The sequence below is a fragment of the Bombus pyrosoma genome, linkage group LG6 (assembly GCF_014825855.1).
Source record: "Bombus pyrosoma isolate SC7728 linkage group LG6, ASM1482585v1, whole genome shotgun sequence".
In the NCBI taxonomy this organism is placed as follows: domain Eukaryota; kingdom Metazoa; phylum Arthropoda; class Insecta; order Hymenoptera; family Apidae; genus Bombus; species Bombus pyrosoma.
Window position 1 is genome coordinate 4,523,590 of NC_057775.1, and position 22,099 is coordinate 4,545,688.

Below are 22,099 nucleotides of genomic sequence, written 5' to 3' on the forward strand. Positions count from 1 at the left end.
ACAGACCCAATATACCGTTGCCAAAGACTTCGTTCCTTATCGTAAAACTTGTTTATTCAGTGTTTTGCAGTGAAATAGCTGTGGCACGATTTTTGCTTGGGAACTCTGGTGAACAAACTTCGAAAGTCATAATCGCAGCTCATATTTCGCTCGACCTTTAAGTTTCTTTCTTCATTTTCTCTTTACACTTGCTATTGCTAAGAATATGCGTATTTTCGTTCTCTCGTCGCATACCAATATACTTTTAACTTGTTTCAATACTACAACAATACAATATTTTACACGTAAAAGCTTGCAATAGAAAGTGTTCGATCGAGAAAATTGTTTTTAGTACGACACTTACGTACTAATTGGTTAGGTTCAAGTACATATATTGAATTTCGTATCGTTTGATTAGTTTGCCCGTGTGAATACACAAATTTTATAGTAAGTAAGCGAGATGTACAACCTGAAAAAAGAGAACGTTTCATCGGAAAATGAGAATACGTCTAGATACTTTTTGTAGCCACTGTACTTCATTTGAGCAACATAGAAAATAACATTTCGATAAAAAAATCTATTCGTCCGCGAACCAATAGTTTGCAGGGAACGGGATCGCGTTAATTGCTTCATTTTCGCATATTCTTTGATCACCATTACGTCAAGGTAATCGACGGTTTATTAAACTAGCGAACTTTCTGACTTTCATATGCAGTTGGGATGTCGACCATGGAACCTCAGTCTGACCAGCGTGGTTGTCCTGGCTCTCTCAAATATGCTATTGACTTTCCTGTTGCTGCAGTCGGAAACCTGCATCCCGGACGAAGTACCCAGGGATTTGGAATCAAACGCTGTAAGCGAATGGAACCTCGCTACCTTAATCAAAGAGCAGCAGGAGCAACAGCAGTCGGACTGCGTTACACAAGATTACCAACCGTTGCCAGCTGACGCGAATGGTTTAAAATTGAACATAAAGCTCGGCAGATGGGACGCTCGTAGAATGTTTCGAACGTTCGACCACGTTCTCGTTGGATCTAGTTTCGTCGAGTTATCACAGGCGTATCGTGTTTGCCTGGCCACACAGAGCTCGGTCGAGAAGCTGCATTCGGTCGTTCAGGCGGCTCATCATTGGACCGGGCCGATGTCGGTGGCTTTGTACGCAGCTGGTGACGAAGAGTTCGAGGTTCTTCAGAAGTACCTGATTTACCTTAGAAAGTGTTACGAACCGATACGGGAAAGAGTCGCTTTTTCCTTGGCTGTGCCAAGGGTTAGACCGCCGAAGAGGCAGCCACGAGAATTCGAGCTGCCAGAGGTGGTAGATTGTGCCAAACCAGAGGGAACATTGAACGAGTTGATGAACGGGATTTCCAACGAGCAGACAAACTGGCGGATACGAAACGTCTATCCGCAGAACCACATGAGGAACCTGGCGAGGAAAAATTGCCAGTCAGATTACGTGTTCTTGACGGACGTAGATATCGTGCCGAGCTTTAATTTGACCGGCGCTCTGGACGAATTTCTGAGGACTGATACCTGTGATAAGTGCGCCTACGTGATACCGACGTACGAGCTGGACTCGCGCGTCAGATTTCCACAAAACAAGACGGAATTGGTTAGGCTAGCGAGAAAGGGACTGGCCAGGCCTTTCCATCAGAAGGTCTTCATCCACAATCAGTTTGCCACCAATTTTACCAGGTCAGTACTTTTTAATCATTTGTCTTTTAAGTCTTTCAATCGTTTGCAATTTTATCTATTAATTTTTTCTACTCTTCAAAAGTTTTCAAAGTTCGAGGAAAGTATAAAGGAATTGTTATCGGTATGCGTAATTTTTTGTTTCAAATTTTATGCAAAAGATTTTTTTCAAACGTTGAAAGTTTTCGCCCGATCAGACAGAGATACGAAAAGTACTATATATCGGCGTTAATCTTGCTAATATTTTTATTAGTTTTTACATCTTTTGTTACTCTCTTCCTAAATAATGAATAATTTTATATATTTATAACGTGCATACTCTTGTTCGTTTAGGTGGATACTAGATACGTCTGTGAATCATAAAAACTTCGGCAACGTAAAAACTGGCAAGGTGTACATCAGTCACGATGTGACGAACTTTGAATTCCTTTACGAACCATTTTACGTGGCAAAGGATATTGTCCCGGCTCATGACGAGAGGTTTATGGGTTACGGATATACCAGAAACACTCAGGTATGCATTCCTCATGCCGCTCTTATTCTATTTTATGTATTTTTCTTTAGTCGTTGACGTCATATTAACGTAACGAATTATTAAGACATCGAACTTCGATTATGCAGCTGCAAATCGACCAAATAGTCATCGAATATTAAATAGAATTTCGTAACTCCTTCATTCGACGGTTCTAATTCTTTTACGATCAAATTTGTTTTTGGTCTGAGAGAAAAATTATTTGTTCGTTACTTAATAAGAGCAGAAGTCTATTTCCTCGGACAGTGTTCGGATAGCGCTTGGATAACGTTGCAAGGAAAGCACAACACATTAAGACTCGAAACCAGTTTTTATCAACGATAAATACATTGCTCCTTTAATTAATCAACAACTTGCTAAAGTATAACGTTATTTTATATAGTAGAATGTTATTAATATGTAGCATCGAGCGTAAAAGAACTAAAGTATAAAGCGTGTAATTACTTCTGCGATTTTACCTTTTCGATGTCAAGGAAATTCGAAAAAGTAAAAGTGCGTGCATGAACCGGGCGATTATAAAACGTGATGAAATGATAATATAATATAAATTTATATTCGCGCAACCGTCGTCATAGAGAGAATGACGATTAACGAGAATCGGAGGAATATCGGGAGGAAACTGATCGAGTACACGAGAGGCACACGCGGTAGTTCGGGAGTATGAGCAACTCCCACGCGCCAAGGATATTAATCGAATTACATATTATCGTTGTAGGCGTTATCGCGCTATGGAGGCCCATTTTACAGTACGAGTATTATTCAATTTAAACTTGATACGTTTCCCGCCGAACGCTTGTATATCGAGTACGGACGTTGCTTACGTTTTAGTGTCCGGAAACGAGCTAATTCGCGTTCCAAACAGTAATCGAGTAATTTATTAAACTTAGGTTGACTGGAGACTCTTCTAATCTCCTCGAATAGTTTAGAAACGTGGCTTTGATTGGATTTTAAATGACATGCTATCCTACTTATTATTTATAGCATTCAGATGCTAACTTATTAGCTTCGAGAATAATAAGTTTCGTAGCATTGAGTGGTACTTTCATATGGCTACAAAAATTTGGTACTATGATAGTGAAAAGTAGAATCTGATAGAAAAACGCTTCATTCGAAACTTAGAGTATAGGTCATTTCTGTTGGAAAAACTGATAAATTTCATGTTTAACCATTTTTATCCTGTACATAATGATTTGTTTATTATTGGGGTGAGATTTACTACGCACGATTCAGCTGTATATTAAAATATCATTTGTATACTTTTTTCTGAAAACATTGGTATATTATGTCAAAATGGAAAATACACACACACACACACACACACACACACACACGCACACGCACGCACGCACGCACGCACACGCACACACGCACACACGCACACGCACGCACAGTGTTGCTAGAGACTATGAATGACACGTTCTACGTGTTCTACGTTACGCTCAATGCATCATAGAAAAAAATTCGAGACTCGAACAAAACTTCTGTATCTCTGATTCCTCGTATGGCAGTAGAATAAGGTCGCATAGGTCAGACGGCGTAGCAGTAGTATCTCGACCGATAAATCTTCCACTTTCTAGCACCATTACTCCACACTGATTTCCACGCGATTTCCCTTCTACAATAATTTCACATCGAATTCTAAATAAAAAAATGTCTTTAAATTATTTTTCTGTCGTAAGCTTCCTTTTACAACATCCTTGCCTTTACCTTTAAGACGTGTAGGTATTCTCGTAACGCGATATCATCACCGATCAATGGTGATAAACTAAACCACAAAACCTAACGATACAAGAGAAAGCGTGAAAATGCACGTAGACACGCGTGATGCGTCGTACCAATGGGATAAAGTATCGAAGTTTTTCCAACGACGTCGACGTTCACGGAATGGTGCCGTTCGGGCTTGCCTCGCTGGAAATAACGAAATTCCATCGCGCGGCGAAAATCCGGACGGCGACCGTAGTTCGCCGTATTCGTAAAAGCAAGTATGCCGCAGCGACGGCAATAAAACGGGTATAAATCTACATGGCTACGTAACGTGGTAACAGCGGCGCGAAACAGGCGTACACAGGCGCGAATGTAAGCTGGTGTACGGTTGCAAGCGTAACACGCTCTTCGTGCCGAGAACTACGTGCCCCGTACATTGGTATTCGCGTCTTCTCTGCGGTTCGTTCGCACAACATCCACTCCCCACGGAGGAATGAGAATGGATATCGTTCGCTTTTCCTACCCTCTTGTATTTCGTTGTACTTGAACCCGCAGCCGCCCGCCTGTTCGTCTCTCACCTTCGTGATCCGATACAATCCTGTAGCGCTATTTTTTCGCCGAGCAACCAGCTTTCCTCGACCTTCGTGCTCCTCGGTCTGCCCCGTTTTGTCCTTTTCCCTCCTGCCTGTTTTGCTGTACCTATTCTGTCTCCATCCGTCGTCGGACGCATCGCACACCAGACGTTTTTCACCTTTTTGCTCGGCACGCACGTTGTTTCGCCGCCTCCGACCAGAGCAACACGTTTCCGGCGCTTCGCGTACGAACGCCGAGATAAAATCGAATCGACTGCCACTGGTTTTTCGGGGTCGGTGATCCGACACGAGACTCGTTGTATGTTGGGTTAGACAATTAGATGGCTCGTGAATACGATCAATGGCAGTCTTTTAATAGAGTCTTTTAATGGAAATTGTTTCAATGAATGAATGAAGTAACGTTTTTGTTTATTCCGGTTCAATGGTATACCGGTTCAACAATATGTACAAATTAAACGAATATTTGATCAAATATTTCACATTAAATGATACTTTAAGTCGTCAAAAGCTAACGTTACACATTTTAAGACCACAGGCGAGAAATATGATATGTCACATTTTTCGTTCTTCATATGAGAGCGATTAAATATCCAATACTTTGTCAACCAATCACGCATGAATTAAATTGTCTTTTTATTAAATTTGGTTACGGAGTTGTCTGGAAAAAGTATTAAAATCTCAGCTCTGTCGAAACATATCGATTTCACGAGTATTAATTATCAGATTTTCCATATTAGATATGCCATTAGTATTTTCACAAAACTTCGTGAATTTGTCACCTGCCGCTAAAGGCTCGTATCTTCGAACCGAACAGCTCGTTCTGTTTCTTCTAAATTATGTGACTTTCAAGCACATTCTTTTAACTATCAAATAACACGCAGATAAAGAAATCTTCAGAGCCAATTTTTGCATTGCATTTGCCGATCTTTGATCTCGAAAATTTACACAACGAACAAAGATTGCGTTCTGAATTATGCATCGAGTTTTCAATCGGTATTTCTCGCTGAAAGTCTGTGTTATCGATTCATCTTTATGAAAAATGAAAATCCAACAACGGAACATTTTACTCGCGACTCTTGTCCCAACAATACGATCGAATGCACACGCGAAGGAACAGCTCGTGAGCTATGCTTTTCAAAATATTGCACTCTCGCAACAAACGTCTCGTCGTCTCAATGAATTTCGAAGCGACTCGTTTCAATATTGATCTTTCGACGTTCATTTCGAAGATTGACTTTCGATCGGCTATGAAATTGATTGGACAGTGCGGAATTCCATAGCCGTGAGCAGCGAGACACGCGAGCGTGTCCGTGGTACGGTCAGGCCGCGTGCAGGTAGCGCGATTCGAAGGAAAGAAAGATGCTGGTCGGCCTCGTTTGGTTCGCTCGTGCTCGTCGATTGAGCGATTACGTTGGCGCGAGTCCTCAATCAGGAAGCAGTTCGGCTTCAATGGCACGATTCGACGATTCGAGTTCATTGAAAGTGAACGAAGCACGAAGTTATTTCCACGGGTCGAGGGAATTCCTCCCTTTCTCTCTCTCTCTCTCCCTCACCTTTTCTCTCTCTTTTTCTTTCTTTCCGTAGGTGTCTGGCGAATGAAATTTTGTCAAAAAAATTAATTATTAAAACTATATTAAAAGTTTACCGGGTTGATTCGTTGTTTCTAAACCCGAGGCGAGGCATCTTGTTCGCTCTTATTCATCCATTTCTCCACGATATCCTTTTTCTCTCTTTTCTGTTTCCTGCTTATTAGTCGGATAAAATTGCCAGTTGAATGCCGGCTGCTATCGATATGTTGTAATTAACTCGATTCCGATAAAGACGTCACTGTGGACGATGAACCGTGCACGAGTATCTTCAGATACATCGATACAGATGATCCAAGTATTTTAGGGCGAAGAACAGACGCGAATGGGAAAGATGCTCGTGAAAATTGAAGTTTAATGAAAGTTCTCGATGGAAATCGAATGATCGATACTAATTATCAGAGTCCGACGTATTTAACGAAAGATTTATTGTGCTTGGTAATTATAGATTGACTATAATAGTAATCGTACGCAATGGTTCTCGTTATTAGCAAGTTTTATTAGGGAAAAAAATTGATTTCAATACGCTCCTTTCGTGTATGAATAACGCGCGTATATTATATAGAAGCTAACTCTGATGGATATTCGATTATTGTCGTTCAGTGAACGTACTAGATGCTTTAACCATCGTGTTCGATAGATCTGAATGCTCCTGTTCGTAATTAGTTTCGTCACGAAAAATAGCTTATTGTTATCGTCAACGTCATCGTACGATGTTTATTAACTTCGATATAAATCATTGTTGATAAATAATAATTGCTTACATCCTGAACATATTCGTTACTGTCGTATTTCCTACGTATTACCGAGCGCGAGATCTGTTCTAATTATACACGGCCGCGATAATGACAGTAATGAATTCATGTATCGAAGAGTTTATCACAACGACCGTTTTGTGTATTTTATTATATTTAATCATTTCGATATACAATATCGTTTGCAAGTATCCAGACACTTTGCTCGATTTGTATCAACGGTGTTTTAGTTTGATCAAAATGTAGAAATTAAGAATGAATTAATAACTGGCAATCTGGTATTTTCTACGATCGCGGCAACAGCATATCAGTTTAGAAGAATTTTTTGAATGTAATTCAACATCTACTAATGAAAGAACGGGAAGGTAGAAAGCTTGTCAAGTAATAAAATACTTGTATACTAAAATGCTTGCGCAAAGAGAGGAACTTCAATTGTATTTCTCCGTCAAATTCTTCCATCACATTCATTCAAATTAATTATACATTCTCGTCGAATCATAATGGATCAATTTATCCTCTTTTCCAATTACTCGATTCCATCAAGAATAGTCGCTTATATCTCCTTAACAGAGTTTACCGACAGAAATCCCCGCATTAAAATCACACGCAGAGATCTAAGCCCATCCATCGCGTCGAACCGGACGAAATGCAGGGGTTTCGCAGTCCACTCTTCTGCCTGTGGTGGTTTTATTCATCGGCACACCTTCCGCCTCCAGGTTCGTTGATGTCGGTGGGAAATGTAAGATAAGTGTAGACACGTTACAGGGAGCCGCCTTATTCGCCAGGATTTATACCGACGTGCGATCGCATAAAACTCAATTACCAGATTTACTCGCCGGTTTCACTCGCCAGTTTCACTCGCCGGTTTTAGTCGCGTAGCTTTCACCCTCGCCGTTCTGCTACCCCGTTGAAAAATTATGCGTCGCTGTTTACCAAACTTCCCAGGTCCTACGAATGCATCGTCACGCGTGGCCCTAATGCGTGGCCTCCGTACGAACGTATTCAGACGGGAAACTCTGACGAGCGAGGGTCGCGCCATTTCGAAAAAAAAACAAAAGAAAAAAAATACATTTTCTGCTTCAGCTTGAGTACATGGTCGTAGATCAACCAAATGGAACTTTGCCACGGTTAAACGCAAGTTTTTCAGGCACATGTTACAAATTTCTAGCTTGGATTTGAATTATTACGTGGGCTTGCGTGGTTTATGAGATGAGACGAGGTTTCTGTGAGGTCGGATTATGGGATATTTTTTTGGAATACGCTATAGAAGATGGGGGATATTGAACTTTACTTTACTTTTCTGATTGAAAGTAAACGATACTCAGATTTTTTGCAGTAGTACGGTCGACATGTTGCTACGTATTTCTTCTTTTTATCACATCAAAAATCCAGTTTCAAAGTTCGCAATGTAAAACGATCATATGTTATCGTGGATAGCGTTATTTTTATCTTCGTTCAAACGAACTTGTAAACCGACAGAAACATAATCCTCTAAACGCGGATAATGTCTTTATCCCCTCGTTAAATTTAGTCAGCCGAATTCTAGGAACACAGGAATCGAATAAAGTGTGTTGAGTGGTAGCATGGCATGTCATGATCGTAATGGACCGCGGTGGAAATGGTGGCCTCCGTCGATACTGAACCGTGAAATTAACCCAAACACATTTCCCCAAGGTACACGCGATGTAAAACAACCCACGTTCGATCCTATTTCCTTTATATTTCATCTGCGACAGACACGAGTGCTATAAAATTGTGATTTCTTGTCAACGACTATCGAACAACCCATAAACCTAAGATTGTTTCTTCGAAGATCGTTATCTTAGAAAGTCTTGCTTTTAATTTGTTCTTTTATAAAATCTGATTTTCATATTATCTTCTAAAGCAGGGCATCGTTGACGATAGATGTAGATTATTGATAATCGATCGTTTTAAACGATAGATATTTCGAGGCTTAAATTTAAAGAACGTTGATTTAATGGTTTTGATATAAAATTAATGGAAGTAGTCGTAAAACATTTCAATTCATACTTCAAGATTACGATTTTTTAAAAGTAAAACTCTGTTGCTCTCTCTGTACTTTTATATTTATACTTTATGGTTCTTTGAAGATCGAGTTTCAAGCTTGGCCAAGAGTAGTCGCATGTTATAAACCTGTTGAACTTTAGCGGCTTAGCGCTGCTTTCGTTCTTCGATGATTTAGAATATAAACTACGGCGTGCTTCATGACTATAAAACCACTTAAAAATTTTCGATTCTTATATGTTGTGGTTAATACGATAAGGAACCAAGTATTTCGTATCTGACATCTATAGATATTGAGAAATAATTTATTATGCTTTTCTCCAGAAAAAGGAAGACTATATTCCCTGTATAAAAGAGAGGCGGAAGTTTATTCTAGTTTCATAGCTATAGAATCAGCATAACAAAATATTTTATTATTCAGATATTGAACTCGGGATACGATAGAAGCAAATTTGTTTGCGAGTAGCTTAGTATTGCGTGGCTCCACTTTCAAATAAGTTCATCTACTCGATTTTGCATCATCGATCTAATGAGATTTTGACGCGTTGTTTTTATATTCCCTCTACATTCCCGTACAAAAGTCTCAGAGCACCTTCTATTTTTTCTATTATTTGTATATTTCGCGTAGATTATGAATTTTAAATTGTACGCATTTTTTACTAAAAGTATTGATATATTAATGAGCTTAAATTTCCTTTATCGTATAAAGCATTCAGTTAAATGAATCTTTATAACACAATCCATCGGTAGCCTCCTCTAATGTTACAACAATTATAGTAAATGTCCTGAGATTTTAAAGCTGGAATATCAGGTCTGTGTTAAGAAATGAAATTTTTAGTTTCGTACCTATGAGATGCAGTGTATACTGAAACTAGATGCAGAGATTTCCAACTATAACAAAAAAATATAATAAGAAGATTACAGCTTCCATTTTCATTTTCTTTTTCTTTAATTTTTCCTTCTTAACTACCTTCATCATCCGCTGCAATTTCTTGAAAATTAGACGCATCGGCTGCACTTGCTCTGTAAATTCTTAATACTTGGGAGCAAAAGCGTAACAACGGGGAATTTCCTTCGTTTCGTCATCCGCATCCTTTCCCTTTAGACTAGAAATAATTTCGCCATGTTCTGCCTGATAATGTTACGCGCATCTCGTGCACACAGCCAACTAGTATACGCGCAAATACTTGTAAATAATCAGGATATTCGGTATTCCGTGAGCACGTGTGCTCGTGTGTGTGCGCGAAGGTTAATGATTAGTGCGAGAACACAAACCGCTTCGGCATTCTGTATTCCTCTTCGTAATGCAGAGATCCGGAGAGGAACAAGCAAAACCGAATGGAGTATGCCCTTAGTGGCCGTGCGAAAGAACGATTACCAGTTACGGAAATTGTGTAAATTTACATTAATACAGTGGCTGAATATCGTTTGAATATACTGCCACATGAAGCACACGCAGGTGGATGTATGTGTTGAATTCCTTGAATAATTCCGTTTGCTTTTCAAAAGTTTTAGTGGCTTGTTCTAACCGCAATTTCGAATATTCAAAGCTTTGTTGGTTACGTGAGCGGGTAGGAATGAATAATTTGTTTGTTTGTAGAAAGGAAGAAAAATTCTTTTGTGAATCGTGCATGTTCCGAGTTAGGTTATTGATAAAAGTAAATATTTATCGTTTAAATAAAGATTCGAGATTCGTAGTAAATAGTTCATGAAACGACATATTTTTAACATTCTAAAAAATACCATGTTCGTATAATATTTTTATGCTATCTTCGACATTTTAATTGGTCTGAATAAACAAACTTCATTTTCCTATTTTATACAATTTTTATATCTCCACTTTGCCCTTCTTTCTTTTTCTCTCTATCAATAGAATATACACATATATACGCACATAAATCATATTGAATGCGAAAATTTTTAATACGATTTAATTTGGCCTTACCAATAATAGTTAATAGTTAGCTATCTATCAATAAATTATACGTTAAACTGTCAATTCTGCACGATATTTGTTTTCTCCGGTTTGTCCAATTATACTTTTGATTGTTTCGAAAGAAAGATTTGACGTGTCGTCAAATTATGAAACGATCGATATATAAATAGTAATTGATTTGTTATTTTGCGTGTAATATTTGTAGATTAGCGTTTCGCGTATGTCACTTTCTTTTTCTAAATGTTCTACGTAAAAGAAGAGAATCGTGCTGTTAACTCGTTACTACTAGATTAACTCGAAACTTTCCTCGTCGTGTCATGTCAGTGTGGAATTATTTCAGACTCTGGTGACGCGGAAATGGGATTCTTCGATCAAAGCAAAGTGTCCAGTCTCGGTAATTAGGAAGATACGTCAACTCGTTATGTTGTTTAATGCAATCTGTGTTCTCTCGAAACTCGGGACAAACAGGTGCCCCATGAGTAGCTTGTGTTGCAAGAGCCAGAAATGTTTTACACCGTGGCCGCAAGAATGTGTCCCGCGGGAATGCTGTAAAGGGAATTAATTCTCGTCCACTGACTAATTAAGACGAATAATCGTGTGTAATGCCCATTATGTGGGTAATTCAGTTTTACTAATCAACGAAGCAAGTGCCTACACCAAGGCTGAGGTTCGGGCATAATTCACCTTGACCATTGTACGCCATTAATATTTCCAGTCTCATACTGTTCTTATGACCTCTAGTCATCAGACTTCTCTGATTAAAGTTCATAATGTACCTAGAAATTCTACCGATAATTTACTAAACTTTGTTAAGTGAACACATCGTTTTAATCTAGAAATCAGATTTAGTTCAAATGTACGATTTGACTTAATTATTTCAATTTAATTTTAGATGATTTATTAATTCTTTGAAGGCAAATTGGGCTATCGAAGATCTAAGAAGAATTTCACTCTTGAATTGCCTACCTCGGAAGTTATACTTTTGATTGAAACTTTCAAATATTTATTTAACGTAACGGAAATATAATAACGAATAAATATATAATATCGATAAGTATTGCAGAATTTTCCAACAATTTATAGTTCAGATTTCCTGGAAGTTAAAGCAATAAAAAAAGTAGACTCCCTAAAATTAATTAATTGAAAGATATTTAATTTTACTTTATTTAAGTTAATTAATTCTCGTAGTTTGTCTCATATCTCTCAATTGTTACCTATATTCTATAATTAGGTTAATGTGTGACCTATAAATCGTTGTCAGGTATTCGTAGTAAAATTTGTTAGCATTTATGGATGCGTCGATGAAATTACATTTGGTTGATTGGACGATGACGTTTCGACGATGTCTCTCTATTCTTACGATCAAAGATGACGTGATTAATACAATTCTCATTTCGAAAACCATAGCACTATGTCATCCTGCCGCTACGTACATATAATTATTCACTGGTTGTCTCCGAAACAGTGAACTGAAGATTAGACGCCGTCTATCAATTACTTTGGACGTCGTCAGAGGCGTTATTGGCGCGTTTCCGCTGTGCGGATCCTGCATTTCTCTACATTAATTACGACCATACCCACGTCGTGTGCGGTCTAATGAATCTCATTATATCATCCTTCTGGAGCCGTCTTCTTTTCATTATCTCCTTATCTCCTTCGCGATTCGTTAAAATCTGTTTTGAAGAACTATTTGCATAGAACGATACTTTCCTTCGCGATGCATTATGCAACTTTTGAAATCTTTTCTAATTATGAATTATTAATTTGTAACTTTTTAAAAATACTTTTTAAAAATACCGTCGAACAATGCAGTTTACAGTGCGATATGAGAAAAGTCTTGTTGTTCATTGTTTTCTTAGACGAAACAGATTAGAACTTGAAGATGTAAAACGATACCTTTTGTATCGTTAGTTTGAATATGATTACGATCTAGATTTTTAACTTATTGTTAGTTACAAACTAAATTTAATGCTATAGAACCCAGATCATATCTGAACTAATCATGACAATACTCTGTTCGAATGATCGAATAACTTTATTTTTACCATTTATTGTAAACTATGTTATAAGTATTAATAAACACAACTAGCGCGATAAATATACGCAATAAACACGCTTGTGGCAGATTTCCAATTTCTGTTCTTCATTTCCAATTGCTATTTTGCGAGAGACCAGTCTCGAATTTTCCGTTGATCGGCGCACCGATATGATCGACCGTTTTACACTTGCAGTATTATTTATAATTTTGACCGCACTCTTAACCCTGCTACGTATGTTTACGATCATAATCATTTTCGAAACATATCTCTAAAAAAAAAAAAAAAAAAAAATCTAACCAATCTTGCTAGACAAAGAAGTTATTACCTTAAGATCTATACCGATGGATAGATTCACATATGTATGTTACATTTCGTTATTGAAAATTACTTTGTATATGTATTACAATAGCACAATTTCGTATCGCTCTGTACGTTTGTACAGCTATAACTTTCGTACAATTACGAATCAAACGTCGAAACAGCTACAATATCATTTCCGTCTTGATAATCACAACGTGTCTACCAGCTTTACGGGTAGCTGTCACGTATGACTCGCCATTGTTACGTATGATTATTCACGAAGACGCATCTATACTGGAGAAGAGAAATGCCGGATCCCGTCTGTTAGGTCTGTCTGACCTGTCTCAGTTGGCGGACCGGGGGCGAGATTGCCAGCCGTGTTCTCTTCCTCCTTACTATTCCTGTTGCTGTAATGTCGGAAACACCGTGTTTCCCGTGGGAATGTCACTGTTCGAGCGATATCCACGGCACATTTTCTCAAACTTTCGCCGTGATTCCCACGCCACAATGCAAAAAACTTACGAAACGCACTAAGCGGAAGAAACTATGGGGCAATATAATTTTAGCTTTAGCCAGTCACAATGGTGTAGCTACGTTTCCATAGTATTTCTCTTGTGTATGGTGCATGCAGCAGGCGTAAAACTACTTTTTCAATTTCACGAAGAAGTTAAAAGCGCGCGAGAACACGAAACGCAACGAATTGTTTCTCGCAAATATCTTGGTAACGTTTATTTTACGTTGCAGTTTAAGAGCGGTGAATTCGTGCAACATTTAGATATTTGACGTGTTATTTTTTTTTTTTTTTTTTTATATTGTTTATTTTTAATTTTACAATTTGTCCAGTGGGACATTAGGTAAAATGTTATAACATATGATTGAATAGCATGTGGATGGTTACCCCCAGCGGGGTGCCATCTTCGCGTTTTTTAGTTTATATCCTTTATGAGATCAGCTGGGTGTTTCCTTTTTAGTCTTCTTTCTATTCTTGCNATCGTTTCCGTAGCCAGCCTGTTTGGGTGTGTTGTTATTCTTTCTCTGTACCTTTCCGCGTATCTGGTGATCTCCTCCTTGACCGTTGGTATTCCCAGGTCCTTCCGTATATCCTCGTTTCTAACGTACCATGGGGCGTTTACTATTGTTCTCAGAATTTTTTATTGTAATGTCTCTATTTTGTTTATATGGCTCTTTGACGTGTTATTGAAACTGCTGATTTTGTTATATATATATTTTGGATATATGGACAGTTAGTGTAAGCAAGTATTTATAAATCTATCTTCTATCAGCAGTGACATATAAAATATAACAAAAATTAGATCAATGTTAATTACAATGAATATATGGACTAAGCATTTGCAACTCTTACAATTTATAGGTAATGTTGAGGTTATTAGATATGTAAAGAGAGAGACGCGTGGATAAATTATAAGATAGAAAAATATATTTTAAATACGAAAGTGAAAAGTACAAAAAATGAAATAATAATATGAGCTGGTCCGGATCCGCACGCTAGCAGTGTTACTCTATAACTGAAAAACCCGAAGCCAACGTCGCCTGTCGAATGTTTATGGTCTGCCTTCGTCCCAGTCTTTTGTCTATACGCTGTCGATGGCTTGGGTGCTTTAGAAAGCTAAAAAGACCAGATGTAGAGTTTTCTTAAAAGTGGTGACCTTCAACAGGTAACTGATTTTTTAATACTTTACATCAGCAAGAAGTTTCAAAGCTATGGGTTTCTTCTGATCATAATCCATTCTTTCCTAATATCTCTCCATAATTTCTTATTTAAAATATGTTTCAACGAAACGATGTATTTATACTTTTGTGTCGTCTAAAATATTCCGCTTACCGTGAATCTAACTATCGACGGTTTGGATAACCCGATTGCCATGAACAGTCTTTGAGTAAACGAAAAATGTAAATTCGAATTTCGGTCCAGCAAACCGATCGAATTCGTCCTCTTTCGCATGCTTGCATACACGCTTCTATCGCATATGTTTCTTCTACTTTATTTTAAAATGTACGATCCTAAAATTGGATTTCGGATGCGTGTAACAAGATATTCCATGTAACAATTTTAAATGATCCTTGTGGTCTTCACGTATCACTTACGTTGGGGTTGACTGATAGAAGAACGAGTGGATGAATTTGTAATAGAAAAATATATTGAACTAAATAAAGGTATAAGTACAATGTACGCTGATCCAGATCCTCGCTCTTATAGCGTTACAATACAATAAAAGCGATAGGGAGGACGTTCATATATTTATAGCAAAGGATATTACCAAAAAAGTTAACCTTGTAGCTCTAGCTAAAGGCTACAAGAAACAGCAATAGAAATCTACTTGTAGCTCCTTTGTTTCTAGACCTTGTAACCCAAAACATAATTTATATTCGATAATACACACAATAACATGGACCTCTCCTTATTTAGAATATTTTTTTGTTTCACTAAATTCTATTCTCTTCGTAACAGCGGTCTCCAGGTCACGGATATACAAAAGTAAAGATGTAGAGTTTTTCTTGATGTAATTACTTACAAAGAATACAAACTTCGATATAATACGTTCGCTATTTGTAACTGTTAAAAAATAAAATAAATAAATAAATAAAATTCTGTTTAAATTTACGACACTGTAAAAAGTTGAGGTACTCGGATACAAATCACGTTTGTATTCAATATCATTCTATTCCCGATGTGCTTGTAAAACGTTGGAATATTTCCTTCAAAAGCACGCTTACGAAAATGTTTTATGCCAGTGAGCCGCAAAGATACTTGAAAACTTACAGCGACATTTTATGAATATATTACATGTATTATATGAAACATTTAAAAAATTTGTTGCCATTAAGCACGCAAGAGTTACAAGATACATTCAACCGTCAGTTATTCATCGCTTTAATAAATCTCAATATTTAGAGGAGCTTTCTTTAACATCCATTTGTTTGTTTAACGCGCTCGCTAAATACTAATTTTTTACCAAGTGTATAATAACGCTAGTTTAGTAGTGTATCTCATTGCAGCGTTAATAAAATTTCACCAATAATCGAAATTTCACACGCATATTATATTCGTCAGACTTTTCTACGATAAGTGCTCGGACTGTGGAACTCGATAAGTTTCAAATCTCCAGGAAAAGTTCCCGAAACTTATTTTCCGAAGCTCTGTCGATATCAACGACGACAAAATGTCACAAACTTGTTACCTTTAAAGAATGATTTCTCTTTTCTGACTAGGTATACGAGATGTACGTGGCCGGATACCAATTCAAGGTTCTCTCACCGGTATTCACGGGTCACTGGGGTCTACAGACAAGAAAGACCAGACCAGCTTGGCGCGAACGACAGAACAGTGCCAACAGGAAGCACTTCGAGACGTTTAAGAAGGAAGTTTTCGCCCGTTACATGCGCGATCCTTTGAAGATGATGAAGAACCCTCACTGACGAAAAGTTCGTCGAAGGTTTCGCTAATTTATTAGCGAGATCTTGATCGCCGTCCTTTTTATTCGTCGCGCGGGGCTCTCACTGAACCAGTCGGGACAACCTTCAGCGTCTTTGTCTCAAGGACGATGCTGGGCTCTAATTGCTCTACCTGACACGGTGCCATAAGGTTTAAGTTTTTAAACGGACGAACAATTTCATCGACCGTGTCAACGATTCAATTAGGAACGTATCGATTGATTGCTCTATTTTTCACTGTAACCGAGACCAGATGGTTTTCTATATATTTTGTATCGTATCGCGAACTTCGAACAATCAGTGAACTTGTATATCGAGATTTTACTATTAAATACTGGAAGACGAACAGTTTGAGAAACGTCTGTCTGCGTTGCTACGCGCAAACATCCGGTGGAGCACGTTTGATTCGAGGTTCTCTTGCATAATAATTTACTGACTAAGAATATTGATAAATTGACAAGTCGCAAGTAGTAGATTATAGACTTGTGTTTGACAACTTTGTAATTTTACATCACATAGAATTAAATTTATTTGTACAGTTGAATTTCTTACGTTACGAAAATTGTTACCGCTACAAGGGAGAGTTTATTAATTCTGGTAACTTGTGACTTGTAAAATTTCACTAATAACTAGTTCAATCGTGCAAAGCGAGCCGAGAAATTGATCCATCCATTGTGTAGCGAGTTTCATGGCCTTTTTAACCTTGCACGGGCCTTGAAAAATGAAGAGATTTGTCGTCTTGAAAATGATGGTTTTACTTAATGTGTCGTTATTCGATCGTTATTCAAAGCGACCTTATCAACTATCTCGAACCTTCCTGCTATCCCGGGGAATTTCGCGTGTTCCTTGTACGTTAAAGGACCGCTTTAATAGCCCTTCATATCCCGTTGTCATTATCGACAAAATAATCAATTACTGGCTGATCACCCGTATCCGACGTTTCCTGCTTGCAAAGAGTTTGATGTTCGCGTATGATTCCAGTCCATTAAACTTCGCGTTTGTGAATTTTCAAGTTATATATCAGCCGTTGTAACGTCGAAAATTGAAAGCGGTCTACCTTCGCCTGAATTTATTAAAATAAGTGTGATTCTTTTCGTTTAAATTGCACGCTAACGACTTTTCTAAACCGTTAAAAAATCTTCCTTTTTCCGTTAAAACAACGGTTAACGAGGCAGGATTAATATCGATTTCGAACTTATCCGATTCTGTGTTCTTAATACTTCTATACAGAAATCGGAGCTAACCCACGAACAGTATTTGCCTCTGCAACGTTTCAAGCTATTTCAAAGTTCGATATACGTATCGTTCATGTGCTATTTCACACGTTGCACAGAAATTCCCGCTTTGTATCACGCGCATATGTACGTTGAAGTGATAGCCCGAAAGCTTTCGTTTTCGAATAGTATTTTCCTCGTTCCCGTTTGATATCTTCGCTGGTCATTCCGGTAATATCCGTCCCGGTAAATCGGTGACATATCACGTGTATATAGATCGTCTCAAGCTGAAGAGAAATTGAGACCCGTGCTGTCTTTCTGTCGGCTCGAAGGAGAAACATTGGTACAGTCCGGTGTATAGAGGTCATACGTCAAGATTGTGTTTCGATCGTGTCGACAACTTCTAATCCTGCGTATACAGCGGCTCACGAAAGTATTTGCTATATATATCGTATGTATTGTACAAAACATTTTATGATTTAGTTAGCTGTCTAATGAGAATCTGAAAATGTACATAGAAATTGCAAGAATATATTAACATATTTGCAATTTCTTGCAAGCAATTTGCAATTCTTTTGCAAGAATATTATAACATATTTATGTAATATCGAAAAAAGGGGGGTATACTCTTGGTCTGTTATATATTTAAGTTCGAGTTTCTCGGGATAGTATAAGTTGCAAATTTAGGGTATAAACTAAGAATCGTAAGAGTGCTGGGGAAGAGAGAAAGAGAGAGAGAGTGTGTGTGTAAGTAAGAGTGTATGCCTTGGTGACGCCAAAGCTAAATGAGTAAAGAAGTGGGAGAAGGATGCGAAGGTCGAGGGTCAGCAATTTTTGACCTGAGAAGACAGAAGTTGGGAGGCCAGTGTTAGGGTAAGACGTACGAAGATATTGTAGTCAGTTTTTGTATTGGGTATTGCTTGTACGGATAGAACTAAACTTAACTGCGAATAGACCATCCTTTCTTGTCCTTACTCTAGAGACCATATTTTGATACTACATTTATAATAAAAGATGAGTAGTCACACCTTAAGCACGTAACAAGTGTTAAATACGATCCCGATAAATATCGTGGTTTATTGATATAGTGGATAATCGATAGTTTTCGATACTTTTGCGATCTCTGTGAAATATATATTTGCGCCAAACATCTTGCAGCTTCTATGTAAATTTTCAGATTTCTTTCAAACTTTATCGATATGATCGCTATAGTCGGGCTTCGTTACAGTGCTGACGAAATTTCGAAATATTTCGTATAACACACGTAATATATTGACAAAATCTTTCTACAAATACACTTTCCTGAGCCATTGTACATCGCACCGTAATAGGTAATGATAATGATGAAATGGTTTTGGGCCATGATCGATCGATTTTGCGACATACAAGAGACCAGACTAAGACAATTGACACGATCGATGCTAGTCCAGGGCCTAAGGTGTTTGTCATAGATATACATCAGTGGGTTCCACGTAAACTTTTCGCGAAGAAGAATGCTATCTATTATTAAGATCGAAGTATTTTCACTCTATTCAAGACACGTAATATGATTGATATTAATTACGTTACTTAATGCTACATATCGATACAACAATGTCCATTTTCTATTCACGGAATCACTTTAGCAGCGAAAACACCTAGCAAACCTTACTAATGGAGCCAAACCCACTACCCCGTGATCGGAAAAATGCGAGGGAATGCCAGTTAAGGAACAAAGCATTTGGATGGAAGCAGGTTCGAATTGTTCCAATACAACATCGAATTATGACTTAAATTAAAAGAAAATAAGGATAAACGTAACGTGTCTCAGTCGCTGGCGAAAGATGCGAATGACGAACAGCTTAAACGAGTCGGTGTAACGATTGGATCGTGTTAATCGCGTTATTGAAAAGTATAAAGGATTGAAATAAGGTGAAAGGAATGAAAGAGAAACGTAACGAACGAAAGGATCCCTTAGGGGAACGTGAAATATTTGCAAGAACTGCGAAATTTACGTGTATGTTCGTTGTCGTTGCGAATGTTTCGTATTTGTCTGTGTCGAAGAGAAGAATCCTTAAAGGGAGGAGAATGAGAATAAGGTGGAAGGAAGAAGTAGAAGAAAGGAATTCGCGTGTGGAGATGCAGGGTAGGGCAATCAAGTAGCCGTGATCAGCGTCGAGGGGATGGTGGCGTACTTCTGGGTGCTTCCGGTTCATCGGTTCGTCCTAAACGAAACTAAGCTCGCTTGCTGCTTCCACTCACGGATTCCCAGAGTCATCAGAGACTGCCACGCGGGATCGCGGAATAAATATCTGTCGGTGAGTTTCGCGGCACGTACACGGTGCACGAACGGGGAAACGAGGCCGTAGAACTTAAGCGAACGTACCTCGTTAGCTATCTGTGATTTAAGAGTTTTAAGTTCGACGGATCGATCTCGGCTGAAAAGAAGGAGCCGCGAAAGCTTTTCAAGTGCGCATTCGAGAAGTCATGGAGAACGATATATCGTCTCGTTATGTTCGAAGCACGATATTGTCGGAGAAAGAAGCGGAATTGTATAATTGTCATATATATACATATTGACATATATATTGACACAATTACGAAAAGATTGCTATCAACGAATTTCTTAATCGATCAACCCTTTGATAGTGTAATAAAATAGGAAAGAATTGGAAATGAATGTTAGAAAATAATTTCTTGTAGAAAATAAATATTATTCGTAATTGACAGAGTTGTCGATAATAGGAAGACAGCTCCACTTTACAGTAATTCGGGTAAACCGACAAAAATCAATTCAGGATAAAATGAAAATCAAATCATTTTTTTAGAATACGAGACTTATGCTTCCCTTTTTCTTTACGATAAATTCGCTTTAAAAATGAAATGTTGGAACTGCCTCCTTATTGTCGCAAATCCCTCAATTATGGTTACTATATTTCGCAAGTTTTTCGAATCTTCCTCGGACTACGCTGTTCAAAGGTTAGAAGTTCGTGAAACAAATCTTCGTCTTTCGGTTCTTGCGATCCTCGCTGACGATTCGAAAATGAAATTACGCGGTACTCGTAAGGGAGTGACGCTAATGGAAGTCGCAAGCTCCGATTTCATTTTTGAATTATTTATACAGCCGCGGCTGTTGCCGTTCCAATATCAACGTATGTGCATCCTCGATCAAAAAGCATACATGCAAGTGAAATACAAACGAGATAGACTCGTGATCTATTCGAAAGATCGCGATATCGCGGCGAACGAGAAAGTGCAGCGAAAGATCATTTTATCCGGTTCTTCAGTGATGCTATTGCCACTTATCACGCGACATTCCAATGTTATCGAATTATCGTTCATCCCAAGTTTCCCGAAACGAGAATACGAAGGAAAAAGAGACAAAGTGAGATTTTGATAGCGAACTATTCGCATTCACACCTGTTCGAATCCTATTCAGCTCCCTCCCTCCCCTTCCCGTTGTCTCGTCTCAACAGCAAGAACATTGCTCAACGATTCGTCGCTAGTAAACCGATTTGTGTAATTTATGGAACATTTTATGACACAGAGTTATTGTATATTATAATGTTTTTACGAATACGTGTAAACCGCCAAAATGATTGTAACACGAGATGATTATTGTTAAAAGGTGAGGCACAATAAATCAGTACGAAGCATGGATATGAAACATTCTCTTCAATGCATTTCGATATCAACCAATTACAAGCGTATTCAATGAAAAATCGTTTCCATTCGAACGACGGTCGTTGTACGTAAATTGTGTTTTATTATATAGCTGGGAACAAATCTAAAATAACCAAAAATATCGTAAGCGGACGAAAAGAACATTTATGAACAATATTGTTATATCGTAGCAAGTCATTTTGCACGATATATCGTATATGGCTGATACAAGATTATTTTAACGTATAGGGATCTTAGAAAGAAAGCCGAAACTTTAAGCAGAAAAGAAACGGCTACAAGTTGCAAGTTAATATCCATTTATTTTCGCAGAGCTTGATCTATGCTTGATAACGCGTTCGCGAATAATTCTTTCGCCTAGTTGGGAAACTAGAACGGCTTGAAAAAGGACAAGCAATTAAATACACGGTGTCGAGGTGCGCTCATGATACGCGGATTATTTTCCGATGGTAACTAGCAAACTTCAACACCAACTCGATGTAACTTCGAAGCGAAAACTTTGTAATCGCTCGGAATATTGGTTTCGGGGCAAGTGTTTTCAGTCAAGGTGGTATGTAAACTTTCCAAAGAATGTGCTTTATTACATTTTTTTCGTCGCTTCTTTCTCGTGCCGCGTCCAAGGTACATCGTG

General features: G+C 38.1%; 1 protein-coding gene across 1 annotated transcript in view; it reads left to right on the plus strand.

Moving 5' to 3' along the window:
- Nucleotides 1-21,447, plus strand: part of LOC122568591 (beta-1,4-glucuronyltransferase 1) — a 37,075-nt gene extending 15,628 nt beyond the window's left edge. The window contains exons 2-4 of the mRNA XM_043728502.1: nucleotides 695-1,674; nucleotides 2,005-2,185; nucleotides 16,373-21,447. Coding sequence (XP_043584437.1) covers nucleotides 695-1,674; nucleotides 2,005-2,185; nucleotides 16,373-16,579 — 1,368 coding nt within the window. The 3' untranslated portion in view covers nucleotides 16,580-21,447. The remainder of the gene's footprint in view (nucleotides 1-694; nucleotides 1,675-2,004; nucleotides 2,186-16,372) is intronic.
- Nucleotides 21,448-22,099: the final 652 nt, after the last annotated feature.